This window comes from Sinocyclocheilus grahami, unplaced genomic scaffold (genome assembly GCF_001515645.1).
Source record: "Sinocyclocheilus grahami isolate Dianchi unplaced genomic scaffold, SAMN03320097.WGS_v1.1 scaffold101.1, whole genome shotgun sequence".
Lineage (NCBI taxonomy): Eukaryota > Metazoa > Chordata > Actinopteri > Cypriniformes > Cyprinidae > Sinocyclocheilus > Sinocyclocheilus grahami.
In genome coordinates this window covers 427,147-442,455 of record NW_015505280.1, presented here as the reverse complement: position 1 = coordinate 442,455, position 15,309 = coordinate 427,147, and the positions used below count along the sequence as shown (strand labels likewise).

The 15,309-nt window shown below is 35.4% G+C and overlaps 1 protein-coding gene across 1 annotated transcript in view; it reads left to right on the top strand.

Annotated features, from left to right (window-relative positions):
* Positions 1–15,309, top strand: part of LOC107588287 (neurexin-3a-like) — a 296,505-nt gene that overhangs the window by 232,548 nt on the left and 48,648 nt on the right. Inside the window, exon 17 of the mRNA XM_016276323.1 lies at positions 454–635. Within this exon, the coding sequence (XP_016131809.1) occupies positions 454–635 (182 nt within the window). The remainder of the gene's footprint in view (positions 1–453; positions 636–15,309) is intronic.

Here is a 15,309-nt window from a genome sequence, read left to right as displayed (position 1 = left end):
GAGAACTCTGGTAAGAGCAGCCGCTGACAACTTAAAAATGTCAGGACTTTTCTCAAAGTCTTTGGCCCAGTTGTGGAAACTTGAAGAGGACAGTTTAGTGACACGTCATTGGTTCTTGTACTATTACCATTTGTGGATGTGACCATGTGTGGTTTTATTCTGGTTTTCGTCCTGCTGTTATTTATAAATGCGTTTGGAATTACATTTCAGTGGATTTTATGTCATTAAATACACTGTTAAAAGACTTTTTGTAAGAAGTTGTAAATAAGAATTATTTAGAAGAAAATACTATTTCATTCTTTCTACTTCCAAATGTCATGATATTAGGCTCAAACTTTCTTTTTTTTCATTCTTCTGCACACAGTTTCATGAAAATAATTAGTTTATTGCAAATATGTTTCGAGTCAAGCCCTCAGTTATACATGCTGATCTTTGCATTCTCATCTTTTCCAGCTGGAACAACGTATATCTTTGGAAAAGGTGGAGGCCTCATAACCTTTAACTGGCCGGCCAATGAGCGCCCGAGCACCCGTACGGACAGGCTGACAGTGGGCTTTAGCACCTCACTCAAGGATGGCATCCTGATCCGCATCGACAGTGCCCCCGGCCTGGGAGACTACCTCATGCTCCACATTGTAAGTCAGAGCTTCTTCTAACTTGATTGGCCACATCTACAAATTTCAATACTAAAGGTCAACAGCACAAAAAAACAAAAACAAGCCCAAGTACACGGTAGAGATGTGTTTCTGATGCCCTGTTCACACTGTGCTTGACCAGTAATCAGCTGCGAGGCTGATGACTTCAGCAATAAAATCTATGAATGGTTCAAATATTTATATATCTTATATATTTATTATACTTATAATTATTTAATTATTATTCAACATACATGTATTACATTGACCAAACGTTTACAGTTACAGAAAAATTATATTACAAATAAATGCGGTTCTTGTGAACATTCTAATCATCGAAGAAAAAAAAAAAGAAAACATTTCCAACGTTTAAAAAATCCCAGACTCCAAACTTTAGAACAGTAGTGTATTTATTTATATATTACAATTAATTAATAGACCAAAGGCATTGGTTTTAAATACATTACAAATAAAACTCATAGCAAAAGAAAAAATAAGGGTGAAGTGATATAAGTGCATTAATTTTATTTCATACAGACATGGATAATTATGTGGTAGGAGTAGCTCTGCAGGGTTTCAAAAATAGACACATCTCGACGCGACACAACATATGCTTCCAGTATATGCGTCAGTGCTGCATTGATTATAACGAGAGAGATTTAGGGTATTGGCAGGGTGTTAGCATTCTGTGCATTTCATACAACGCAACACCTCTGTGAGTGGATACCTTGTGGGCGGTTTCGTTTTCTTTCTGTTGCATGTCCTTGTAAATAATCAATCTGAGAATAATGATGTCTCTCAAACGGCTCTGTTTTGAATTGCACTGCTTCACTTCTACATTAATCTTTGTGTCAGTGCAAATAAGAAGTTTGTCACTCAACAGCTACAATATAAAAAAAAAAAAAACTGTTCCTCAGATCACCCATGACAACTGTGAATTACTTCAGAATGATGTGTTTTATTTTGCTGAGCTGCACAATGTTCTTTTCAAATGATTAAAAATCAATATGTACGCCACACTGAAGCCCAGCAGCTCTTCTCCAACAGTTTATCCATGGCGAGAGCTTCTATTTTGCTGGATGTGTCCAAAATGTAAATAATTCAGCACTCGTGTAATGGATGCTGGTTTGGTAATTAACCTGCTTTTCTGAAAGACAAAGGGATTCATTTTCAGACAATATTTGTCACCAAGGGGTCTTTAGTTCATAAATGAACAATGAGGTCATTAGAGTTTTTCCTTTTTTATTTATACTGCTCATACAATATATATAAAAAAAATGTGGACATCCAAACACAAACGTATATGTGCTATCTGAATGTTTATATAAAAAATATATATATTGCACTATTGTCTCAACACATGTTGTGTTGTCTCAACACAAAAACGTGTTGTGTAGTATAAATTATGTAGAAGATCATTTTGATTAATACACCATAATATATATATATATATATATAAACAAGAATGCATTACATTGGTTAAAAGTTACAGTAAACACTTCTACACTGTTGCAAAAAAAAATACCTTTAAAAAAATGCTGTTCTTGTGAACCTTCTGAAAAATTATAGTTAATTATAGATGCTTTTTATTATTTCCTGCTTTTTCCTACAAATTCAAAAACTTCTGACTATGCAGTATAGAATATTGGGAGTATATAATGAAACTGAGAGTAAACAAACAAAAAAAGTTGTATCTTATCACATAGTCGTATCAAACAACTGACCTTGTAGTTTAATTGGGGTCTGGATGTCTTTTTTTTTTATGTGAATGGGGAATATTTCTCTGGCTATTTCCATCTGTCCACTAGCTTTATTGTGGCCCATGTTGGTGGTCCACAGGGACTCCTGGGGCTCTGTAATGGGCAATATAACTAAGGGCATTTCACTAAACCCTCACCCCCTGCCTTTACCCTTTATGACACACATGGACACACACATACACGCTTATAGCAGTGTAGAGCTGATGGAAACAAGCCTCTGCTGCCAAATGAACTAAATCTAGAGCACAACTCTAGAGTAAAGGGAATTAAGTATTTTATAGGCAGTTTCGAAACTTACATAATGAGTGATTGGGAGTTGCCTTTGATTAGCATGTACTGGTGTGGAATTAATCTTTGCATTTGGTACATTATACAGGGCACATTACGCCTTTGGTCTCTTTTTAGATTTGAGCGCTAAATGTTTAGTCCTTGGAACGTAAATATGGTTTTTAATTGTTTTAAACCTCTATCACGTCTGCCTTCACCTTTGGGAAGAGTAATAGGTGAGGATTGACCAAAATGTCGCTGTTTTATTTTGGGCTGATTATGGAAATCTCTCTCCACTCATTTCTTCTGCACTGATAATGAGTGAGCTATTTTCAGCTGTAAACGTCTGTCTCTTACACTTCTGAACTGAGCGGCTGGTGACACCATGGAATACCTTGTTAGACAGTTTCCGGCAACAAGGGAAATGTCAGTGCCGTTGCCCTTCAAACATGCCACCTCTGAAATGGCAAACTATGTGATGGTGTCTGCTGACCAATCACTTTAACTCCGAGCCTTAACAAACCAAATAATCCAACGGTGTCAAATTAATATCAAAATTCCAACTAAAATGCTACCTCATGATTACCATTAATAAGCCCTTGTTTTCATTCTTGGGCTAAGTACGTGAACTTCAGATTGTGAGTTTTAAAGGGATAGTTTGCGTGAAAAATGAAAATGAATCATGTACTATATGACTTACTTTCTATAATTTGCAGCACAGAAGAAGATATTTTGAAGAGTTTTTCAGTCTGTTTTTACATTTACATTTACATTTAGTCATTTAGCAGACACTTTTATCCAAAGCGACTTACAAATGAGGACAATAAAAGCAGTCAAAACTAACAAAAGAGCAACAATATATAAGTGCAAATGGCAAGTCTCGGTTAGCCTAACACAGTACACGTAGCAAGGTGTATATATACACATACACACACACAAACACATACACATACACACATATAAATTATTGAGCAGCAGAACCCTTTTTAACATCAACATTTAACATTTAACATCCTAAACACCAAATCAGCATATTTTTAAGATTAAGATTTTGATATGTATAATGTTACAAAATATATTTCAAATAAATGCTGTTCTTTTGATCTTTCTATTCATCAAAGAGTATATTTTCACAAAAATATTAAGCAGCACTGCATTGATAATAAAAATGTTTCTTAAGCACCAAATCAGCATATTAGAACTTGTTTTGTTTTTTAAATAAAACAATAAAAAAGAAGATACATATAGATAAAGTAGAATTAAAATAGAATAGAAAGTGTTAGAGTTCAAAAGGTCAAATAAAGGTGGAACAGATGTGTTTTTAGTTGTTTCTTGAAGATGGGTAGATAGAGAAGAGAAGTGGTCCAAGTACTGAGCCCTGAGGCACCCTAGTAGCTAGATGTTGCGACTTGGACACCTCACCTCTCCAAGATACCTTGAAGGACCTATCTGAGAGGTAAGACTCAAACCACTGGAGTGCGTTTCCTGAGATGCCATTTTCCAATAGGGTTGACAGGAGAATCTGGTGGTTCACCGTATCAAAAGCAGCAGACAGATCCAGCAAAATAAGTATAGAAGATAGGTATACTAAGCTTTTTATATTCGTCTAACAAAACTCAAATTGAATTTAGCTGAAATTTGAATTTTGTATTTTTATATGTACAATGAAAGTCAGTGGGGTCCAAAACAACATGGGCCACATTGACATTTATTGTATGGACAAAAAAAGAAAACTGAGACATTCTTCAAAATATCTTCTTCACAGAAGAAAAAAAGTCATACATGTTTGGAACTACATGAGGGTGAGTACAAGATGACAGGGATTTTTTGAGTGAACTGTTCGTTTTACTCTCGATTGAAACGTCTTGCATCTCCACACATCAAAGCAGGGAACATCTGTCCACTGTAAATTTTGGCGTTTCTCACTTTTAAAGTCATCTGATGTGTCTTCAGTCAGAAGAAGTGAAGATATAGACATGCCATCTGATTCTCGCCATGTATTCTCTCCATGTGACACTGTAGGGTAAACAGGTCAATAATTTAGCTCAAAGGGAATCATTTAATCATCCAAATATCATAACAGGCCTTGTCACACCCTCACTTCATAGCCCTCATAATCTCAAAGTCACTATAAAGCATGATTTTCAACTTATTTTATATCTGTAGTGTGACATATTTCTCAGTGAAACAGGTAAAAGTGGGTAGGGCTTGATTTTATCCATCAGAAAGCCGAGGCGAACAAAGTACTCAACTCCATTACTTGAGTGAAAGTACAGATACTGCTTGTCAAATATTACTCCATTACAAGTAAAAGTTGTAAAGACAAATTTTTACTTAAGTAAAAGTACAGAAGTACTTGCTTTTAAAAGTACTTAAGTACCAAAAGTAAATTTACTTTTTATGGCAATGCACCGTTAACCCTAACCCTAACCGTAATGCTTGCAATACGTCTGAAGCAACTTACAATACATTACACCTACTGAATACACTGACTAGCTTGTAGTATCTTTGGAATAAAGAGCTTTTAGAATGTTAAAAACCTATGGGGGAAAACAATTAGCACCCCTACCCACCCCCACAAAAGCAGGATGGTAGTGATCTCACACAGCTCTGACAGGCTACCGCCAGACCCGGAGATCGGCTGAATGGATTCGAAAACGGTAAAACTCAACTGTTTAACTCTAGGCGAGTTGGAAAATGAGCGTGGAGTGTTCCTTTAAAGCAAACAGATATTTTAACTGTCATTTATGCAGAGGCGGACAAAGTACTCAACTCCATTACTTGAGTGAAAGTACAGATACTGCTGGTCAAATATTACTCCATTACAAGTAAAAGTAGTAAAGACAGATTTTTACTTAAGTAAAAGTACAGAAGTACTTGCTTTTAAAAGTACTTAAGTACCAAAAGTAAATTTCCTTTTTTATGTCAATGCACTGTTTTATTGTTGTACGTAGTACTTGCAATACTTCTGAAGCAACTTAGAATACATTACACCTGCTGAATACAGTACAGTGAAATCCTGTAAATACAGAGTGATGAGGAAGAAAAAAAATCAAACCTGCTTTAAAACCCAGCAACACAACTGTAGATGTATAACTTTAAAACAGCAAAACTAAAATTTTAAAAATGCTATCTAATCGCGCTCGCTGTACTTTGATGTCACACAGAATGGTCTGTGTAGTGCTGCTTCAAGTCCAACACCTATTGTGTTTTATTAGGAGACGTACAACAGTTCTTCTGTGGCTTTATAGGTAATATTTTCACTTACACAATTTAGCAAAATCAGACAATATTGTGTCTAATATATACCACAATATTAATTTCTTGTTATTGAATTGTTGTAAATACATTTGGAACTGGTCAGTGTTCAAAAAATGCTGGGAAATCACTTCATGTTGCCCTACAAGAGTGATTACTGATAAACTGTCTGAAAAAAATACAGTTTTTAGAGAAGAAAGAAATCCCCCACTGATTTTCAAAGCTGCTAACGACTTTCTACTTCGAGGACCTTCATAGAAATGTAGTGGAGTGAAAAGTACAATATTTGTCTTTCAAATGTAGTGAAGTTAAAGTCATAAGTTCCCAGAAAAAATAATACTCAAGTAAAGTACAGATACTCAAAAAGTGTACTTAAGTACAATACTCAAGTAAATGTACTTAGTTACTCTCCGCCTCTGTCAGAAAGTGATTGGATTGTGAAAAGTGGTTGTTTCAAACCAGAACAAAACAAGAGGAATTATGATTTGTGGTTTGCAGCTGTGTGAGTTACATATTTTGAGATCATAATAATTTTCTGTCTTTGTCAAAATTCACAGTTTTAAATGCAATGTCTCCATCAAATTCATATCATACGTACACCACCAGTTAAATGTTTGATCACACCTGAATGAATGTTTCTTATGATCCAAAAGACCATGATGTGTCCAAACCTATTCCTGGTCTCATTCTCTCAATAGGGAGGAGTGTAAAATCTGTGGACAGAAGTGTGAAAACATTTTGTATGAGATTTGCTAATCCTATTTGCACCCACACATTTGTTATAGTTATAATTAGTCGAATTTCATTTTTTATTTAAAGGGGTCATATGATGCGATTTCAATTTTTCCTTTCTCTTTGGAGTGTTACAACCTCTTGGTGCATAAAGAAGATCTGTAAAGTTGCAAAGACTAAAGTCTCAAAACCAAAGAGATATTCTTTATTTAGCAGCATCATATGACCCCTTTAATATGTACATGTAAAGTGAACAAACTAACATTATTGAAACATGTATACATTTGTGTATAATAACGTAAAATAATTTCATTGAACAGCTGCCTTTTCGTGGTAGAAAACCAATGAATCCAGTACGAGTCATGTTGACACCCTCTTTGCATTCATGTATGGTCATGTATTCTAGAATTATTATTTTCACAATAGTAAATCCATTCATGACATACACACTCTCACACAGATTTTGCCTTTTTACAGCCACTGTTTCCCTGCTACAAGTAAACCATTTGTGGCGGCATGTTTGCCATCTGTTGACCATATCGGTCTCACATGGGAAAACGATGCACTTTTGTAAGTCGCTGTGGATAAGAGCGTCTGCTAAATGCCTTTAATTTAGACGTCTTCTGCTGGAGAGAGAGGAAGAGGCGAGGAGAGACTCTCGTGAAGATGTCCCTGCTGTTCCGGCTGATTGTAACACTCATCACACGTTCATTGGAAATTGCCATTCTGTTTCTCTGTGTTCCTTAAGAGTTAAACACTTAAAGAAAGTTTCAAATGACTAAAGTTAAATGCATTTCGAATTCGCTTTCTTCCCTAATATGAACAGCAGCGCCTGCACAGCATTACGCATTTTTTTGTAAGACCGTTGGATACTCATTAACAGCAAATAGCTTCCCTCCACCAGCTGCACAGCTGGAAGTAAGTGTGTAATTAGGGTAAAAAACTAAGCGTTTCTACAAATTGCTTTTGCCCCCATGTTGTATTACTGCTACACGAGTGGACGGGATGTTTCAATTTACTTTAAAGGTCTTTTTCACCCCCTACAAAGCAAAACGACAAAAGAATGTTAACCAATGTCTTTTCTGTTTAGAAACTTGTACTTTGGCTAAATAGACGGGGACCTTAAAATGACACGGTCCAATGATGGGTTAGTCATTTTAACTGAATTACGTTGTTGGGTGCTTTCCACATATCGACAGAAGAGGGAAAGGATAAACGGCTCCGACACCAGCAGTCTTTGCCACCAAAGCTGTTGACTGAAATCCTATAAGAGAGAATGATTTAAGTGTACAGAAAATCAATGGTGTTGATCTCTTTTAATCAGTGAGCAGCATAACTACACATTGCCTGTTGATTTTCAATCCTGCAAACCTCCCTGCGCTAAATGGCCTCTGCCACAAGCATCCCACTCCACTTCCATTCAGCCTTAAAGTGCAGAATGATTCTGAGTGAGAAAAGTGAGCACAATTACCAAGCTTGTTCCATTTGCTGCTTGGAGTTCACAGTTTCAGTACCAAAGAGCGGGGGATATACTTCATTCTGACAGACTCTTAAGATGTGAAAAAGCGATGAGACTAAACCGGAACGCTGTGGTTGTGGGGGGTCTGCGGCTCTTTTTTCCTTCTAAGTATTATAAATGCAAATATGTAGGTTCTGTTTATACAGAAGAAATCCACAGAGGAATTTGTCATAGGTAATTGGGTAATTTACTGACGTCTTCATACAACTAGTTTTCAAGTTTGGACTAGCAATCTTCTAAAATAGTTTGGTATTGACATTTTTTGGCAGAAGGGGTATTTGCATTATGAAGTTTGCATCTACTGCAATTAAAATGCATCTGCTTCTAATGCTTTGCAGAGTGCATTGTATGACAGGAAAGAAAAAAAAAGTTCTTAATTTTAAAGCAGGGTCATTTAATGTTTCATTTGAGTCTTTTGCAGATACTTAATGTGACCTTTACAATTTATATTTATATGTATGCTTATCTGAATGTGGCATAAAACAAAAATGTTTGCTAAGCGTGTCTTCATGTCAACCTTCAATGCCCTCAACTTAAATAAAACACCTTTGTAACAGCACATATTTTTTTTCCTGTGACACAAACATTAATTAGTGTATTCACTGAAAAGCTAGAAACAGAAGTGGATAAAATTGTAGGAAGCTGTTGAGCTTATATAACTCATTTTTTCAAAAGCCTATTTCCATAATCTATCGGTAGAGCTCTTTCAGCTCTTTCGCTCTCTGTGTGATCATTGTGGTAAGAAAGCCCAGCTGGATAAATTAACTTGACATAGAGGATGCTGTTCTAAATGCATTCTGAGTTTCTGTTTTCATGGTCACCCTCATCAAAAGAATCCAGCTTTAATCTCTCATACTGCTGAGTTATGGATCAATATTTCAGAGTCTAATATTACCTTCTAATGTTGTTTGAAAATCGAAAAACTCCAGGCTTGTTGCTTAAACCTTCACCTGGCCACCATTATAAATAATCACTCTTATTATCAGAAATGATACAGCCCCTTGCCACATATGCATATGTTTATATTGTTTATTAATCAAATCAATTAGCATATTCTTACTGTACATACAGTACATTTCTTTACATAATTTTGATTTATTTTAATAATTTTGATTTTATTGACACTAAAATGTCTAAAACACAATATAAAGGGTAATACAAGACAGCAAAAATGAATACATATTGATAAATAATACATATAAAATGGTTAACAATACAATAATGGATTGTCTGTATGTTATACAGTTGTGCGTTTTCTTTTAGAAAATCAATATTCTGTATACAACTGAAACGTATATTCTGTAGCAAGTCTATATTTAATATATTTTTCTCAGCATGTAGCAAATATTATGAACTTTATATTACCTATATCACTTTATATTATAAAGATGTGCTGAACAAACGATGTGCTGAAAAAACAATAACATACAGGGAATAGCAACTTCAGAATATATATATATATATCGTCATCTTATATATATATATATATATAAGTCGTCTTCTGCTGCTGTTTTATTGTGTGAAAATAATTAGATGTTTCAAATAAAATAATAATTGAATTAGTGATAGATGTATAGAGTGTTACTTTTTAAATATTTAGTTAGAATATTGTGCCATATCATAACTATTTTCACATAGTTACACGTTTTACCATATGGACTAATGCAGTATTGCTCAATATCACACTATATTTTGCCACTACCCAGGGTTTCTTTTGTCCAGACATGGGGGTAAAACCATTGTATCCTGTTTGTCTACACAGAGTCACACTTTTTTTTCAAATCAGCAAATCTAAAGCAAATCAGTTTGCAATTAATGCTTTATTTGGGGTCTTTGATAGCGTACTGTTGGGCTCCAGGCGAGGATTAGAGTGGTGTAACGCAATCCCCCCTAAGGTATTTTTGATCTGGAAATTGCACTAAATTGGCCAGCAGTTGAAAGCAGATGAATGCGAGCCATGTCTGAAATAGAGCATAAAATGAACGCAGATGAAGAATAAAAAATGCAGATGCCCTGGAAGGTCATTCCGATCAGAGTGCATTGATCCTCAGGGTTCAGTTTAGGAAACTCAGACGCGTAAACAAGGAGGAAACTGATGCTTCCTCGTGGGTTTTGCTCAAAACGGCTTGAATTTCAGTGACTTCCCAGTATTTTTTTTTCTTTTAGTTGTCTCATTAACCTTGACATTGATTGGTAAAGTTTTAAGTGACGTGACATGTGGCCAAGTATGGTATAGTATATACCCATTCTCGGAATTAGTGCTCTGCATTTATCCCATCCAAAGTGCCCACATACAGCAGTGAACACACACACACACCGTGAACACACACCCAGAGCAGTGGGCAGCCATTTTTTGCTGCGGCGCCCGGGGAGCAGTTGGGGGTTCGGTGCCTTGCTCAAGGACACCTCAGTCGTGGTATTGAACCTTTGGGTTACGAGTCCAACTCTCAAACCATTAGGCCACGACTTCGCCCAAGTGTACATGCACACTTTTACTCTGGACACCTGAAAACAGTGCACAGAGTCGACGTTAATGTATTCCAGCTAATGATAATGGTAGCAAATCTTCCCCAGCGATCTTCCTGCCAATTCTCGAAGGACTGCCAAAAAACCTAATCTCGTCTTAAAGAAAGCTGTCAGCTGCAGGGCACGAATTTGCATTATTTTGTCTAGCCACATGTTTTAATCTGTGACAGGCTTGCAACTCAGCCCAGACCTTCCCTACATGACCCACTTTCCACACAGCATATGCTGTCAAGCGAGATGTGCAGATTTATGAGGAATCAAAACCGCTCCAGCTAAATAAACTGGCCAATCTCCTTGATGGCTCAGATGAAAGACACAGGTGCCTCATGTCAGTACGCTGAGGCCATTTCTATTGGATTTTTTATTCTTCTTTGCATGTAAGCCTCTATATTTACTGAAACGCTCAGGGAGGGTGAGACTGGAAGCATTATTTCCAAAAGTACTTCGTTGTGGCGCTTTGCATTCACCTCACGAAGATGGTAATTGTATGTTCTGGGAAAAATTGCAGTCTGTGACTGCCTCCCCTGCAATTCAGTAACCAGGATCTGTACAGAAATCAGACAGGAAATGTGTTCATTTGGAGTGACCTCCCCCTCAAGCTGTGCCTTCAGATAGGGTGAGAGGAGCTGTGTTATCCACAGCGCATGCTTTTCTGTAAAAAAAAATGTTTCCCCTGTTCCTGCTTTTTGTGGAAACTAGTGTTTTATCTTTTCTTGATTTATTCAAAATTAGTTTCATGCATTGCCAAATAATTAATCTGATCAGATACTTATCTGATCAGATCACAGTTAATTGCTGAGAACAGTTCGGAATCACTAAGTTTTTTTAAATTACTTTTATGCCTTAAAATGATCAAAAGTGATAAACTGTCTTTTCATCATAAATCCTAAAAAAAAGTCTAAAAAAATTATGATTTCCACAAAAAATATTAAGCAGCACAACTTTTTTCAATGTTGATAATAATAAGCAATGTTTCTTCAGCATCTAATCAGCATATTAGAATGATTTCTGAAGGATCATGTGATACTGTCCACTATTCCCTCATTAAATAGCCATGATAGAAATAAATTACATTTTAAAACTAGTATTTTAAATTGTTATAATATATTCACAATATTACTATATTTTTAATTAAATAAATGCAGCCTTGATCAGCATAAGCAAATTCTTTCAAACATTTTAAAATTCTCACCCCAAACTTTTGAAAGATAGTGATAGAATATATACAATTCTTTTATAAATTATATTTTTATTTAACAAAACTGTATATAATTCATATTTAATTACACTAAATTAACCTTTTACATTTAAATGTTTCTGACTACAATTGTGGACAGTGCTGGATTGGATTCCTTTCTTTGCATGTAAAGGTACAGCTAAACTTGATTTTTTTTTCTTCTATTTTGTTCTCATGAACTCATGCTTGTTCCATCAGTGCTCTCTCCAAAAATTATTTCAAAATCATCTAATAATGCTGCATAGTGGTATATAACAAAATCCCAACCATAAGGCAATATATATTTCTTCTTCAGTCCTGTGAATACAAAGGCAGTTACAGAGGGATTTATTCAGCTTTGATTTATAGATGGCTCACAGAAATAGTTAAGTGCACCTATACTTCAGCAGTGTTGCTTCTGGCCAGCGGGCATCAAATCCATATTATATTCAACAATTCACTAGACCGTTGTTTCCCAACACTTCTCTGCAGGGTTTAGCCCAAAACCAATCATCAACTTAGTATGAATCCATCAGTGTCTGCTGAAAATGCAATGTAATATTCATGTGATTCCTCTCCATTTGCTTATTTGCTTTTTGTATTTAAGAAAAATGCTTTTAGTAATGACAATCTGAACTAAAGAAAGAAAACTAAGGTGCCATTTCATCAACACATCTCCAAAAAGGTACCATTTCTCTTCAGAGTATGTACTAAAAGAATTTTCTCTGAATGGATGTGTAACGCAAAATCCTTTCTGCTAGTAGTTAAGAGGAAAGCTTGATTGGTCCTGTGGCAAATGGTTTTGTCCAGTGATTAAATTATAAAATTTGCTGAACAAGTAGGGTTTCAAAGTGTCAAAGCGTGGCTTTGTCTAGGGATAATTTGAGATAACTACAGCTGAGTGTTCTCAGAGGGAAAAGTCATGTTTACAACATGCTGTGAAGCCACTGAACGTCTTTTCCTTTTCTTTTCATTTCTGAGGCATTGCATGTGATTTTAGTCCTGCTGTGATTTTAAGACCTGTGGGGGGAAAAAGTTTTAAGTGCTCTGCAACTAAGTTTCCCACGATCCACAGTAGGAGACATCAGTCTTAGAACAACCTAACAATTCCTAGTAGCCATCAGACAGGTTAAAATGACCTACTTCTATTATCCAATCAAATGTACCAGCAATTAGGCTAAAAGGGAAAACCATTAGTTTTCAGCTCTAGATGTCGAGTCTTTCCTTGAATGGACTTTTGAATACTTTGATGACTCGGTTGAGGCAAAGTAAAAAGTTTTTGCCGATAAACCTTAAAAGTTCTTTCTGATATTTTTGAGGCTTTAAGTCCAGAGTCTTCACTTCTCGGACTTTGATTCTCTGGCTGTTTTTTCCTTTTCCTTTTGTAGAGAAAAAGTTGTGATTCTCTAGCTGGAAGCTTGGATGGCTGATAATCAAGAAATGGTGTGGTGCTCTATCATTGATTTTCAGGGAGTCGTTCCAAAGGCGTTGTGAAATGTATGATCCAGCGTGGTGCAACTGAAGACCTACAAATCCGTTTTTTTAAGTTATTCTGTCAAAGTCAAAAAGAAGAGAGATGAAAGCAGTTAAGGATCGTAGGGAAGTCTGACTGTGAAGCACCTTGGCGAAGTAAAACAGGTCACGGAGTTAAACGGCTTTATGCTGGCGAGTGGGAATTTGGTTGGCTTTACCCATATGTATAAATGTTTTAATGAGGAGCAGTAATGACATTTACATTTATGCATTTGGCACAGACCTTTATCCAAAACTACTTACATTGCATTCAAAGGAGACATTTTTATCAGTCCCCTGGGAATCAAATGGCTAGTGCCATCTTTTGTTTGAATGCTAATTGAAATACATTTTATACTATTTCCAAAATTAACTTTTCCCATCGAACTCCATTATTTACATTAGCAACCACTGCAACAACCAAGTCTTTGTAAATTAATAGCTGCTCCTTTAAGCTTGAGTGATTTGTAAATGAATTCTGAGGTCATAAAAGTGACATTGTGACACTGAAAAGCTGTGTTGCATCAGTTCCACTTTTAATGAGAAAGAAACTTTGACTAATTTGTGATTTCCAGCTGTTTGTTTGGATTACTCGCCGATGCTTCTTGGCTTGTTGAATGGAGAGAGCTGTCCATCTTATCAAAGTGTTAATGAGTGTTTGCTAATCTCTTTGTAAAGCGCTTCAAATCATTTTAATTACTTTAGCATGTACTCCAAATATTGTATGCAAATCTGCATACTGAGAAGTTCTGTCAGCCTACCTGGTGCTCTCTAATCATCGGTTTTATCTTACAACTGTTTAGCTGCTTCATTGCATTTCACAAAAATAAATGCATTTTCGTGCTTATGTTAATCCTAACTCGGTGATTATCAGGTCTGGTTAGAGAGACAGGGGAAGTCAGACAAATCTGTCTCTAGCCTGGCGTAGTCTTATGCTTCTGTCACCGACCAAATCACTGCATCCATAATTTAGGAACACTACATCACTTTGAGTAGTTCGTATCCCTAATGACCGCTTTGTTTGCAGACACGCCAATGAAGAATGACAGCCCTAAATGGCTTCACATGATGCCAATTGATATTTAAAGTCCAGCGGAACAAATTATGGCACAGCGCCAGCGTCACTTTCAGTGAGAAGCTGCTCAGAGACAATATAACAGGGGTGTTGCTATGAAGAGATCTAAGAAAAGCATCACCTGTTATATAGGACATATCAAATTGGATCCATCCAGATGACATGAACTAGTTTGTGTAGAAATAAACTAAGTGTGTGAAATATAATTTTTTTTCACATATGTTTTTTCACAATATCTGAAAAGTAAACTGTTTAGACAGTTATTATTATTTTGAAAGACATTAATTAATACTTTTATTCAGCAAGGATGCATGAAATTAAGCAAAAATTACATTAAAGTATTTTACTTTGTTACAAAATGCTGTTCTTTGGGATATTCTTTTCATCAAATAATTTTAAGCTGCATTCTTTTGAACATTAATCAGCAAATCAGCATATTAGAATGATTTCTGAAGGATCATGTGACACTAAAGACTGGAGTAATGAAGCTGGTAATTCAGCTTTGCCATCACAGGAATAAATTGCATTTTAAAATATATTTAAAATAGGAAAATGTTATTTAAAAGTAATAGTATTTTTAATATTATATTAATATATTGTTTTATTATTTATAAAAATATTATTATTATTTTTACTGTATGTTTGATTAAATAAATGCAGCCTTGGTGAGCATATGGGACTTTTAAAAAAAAAAAAGACTGACCCCAAACTTTGAATACATTATATTATATTATATATTATATTATATTATATTATATTATATTATATTATATTATATTATATTATATTATATTATATTATATTATATT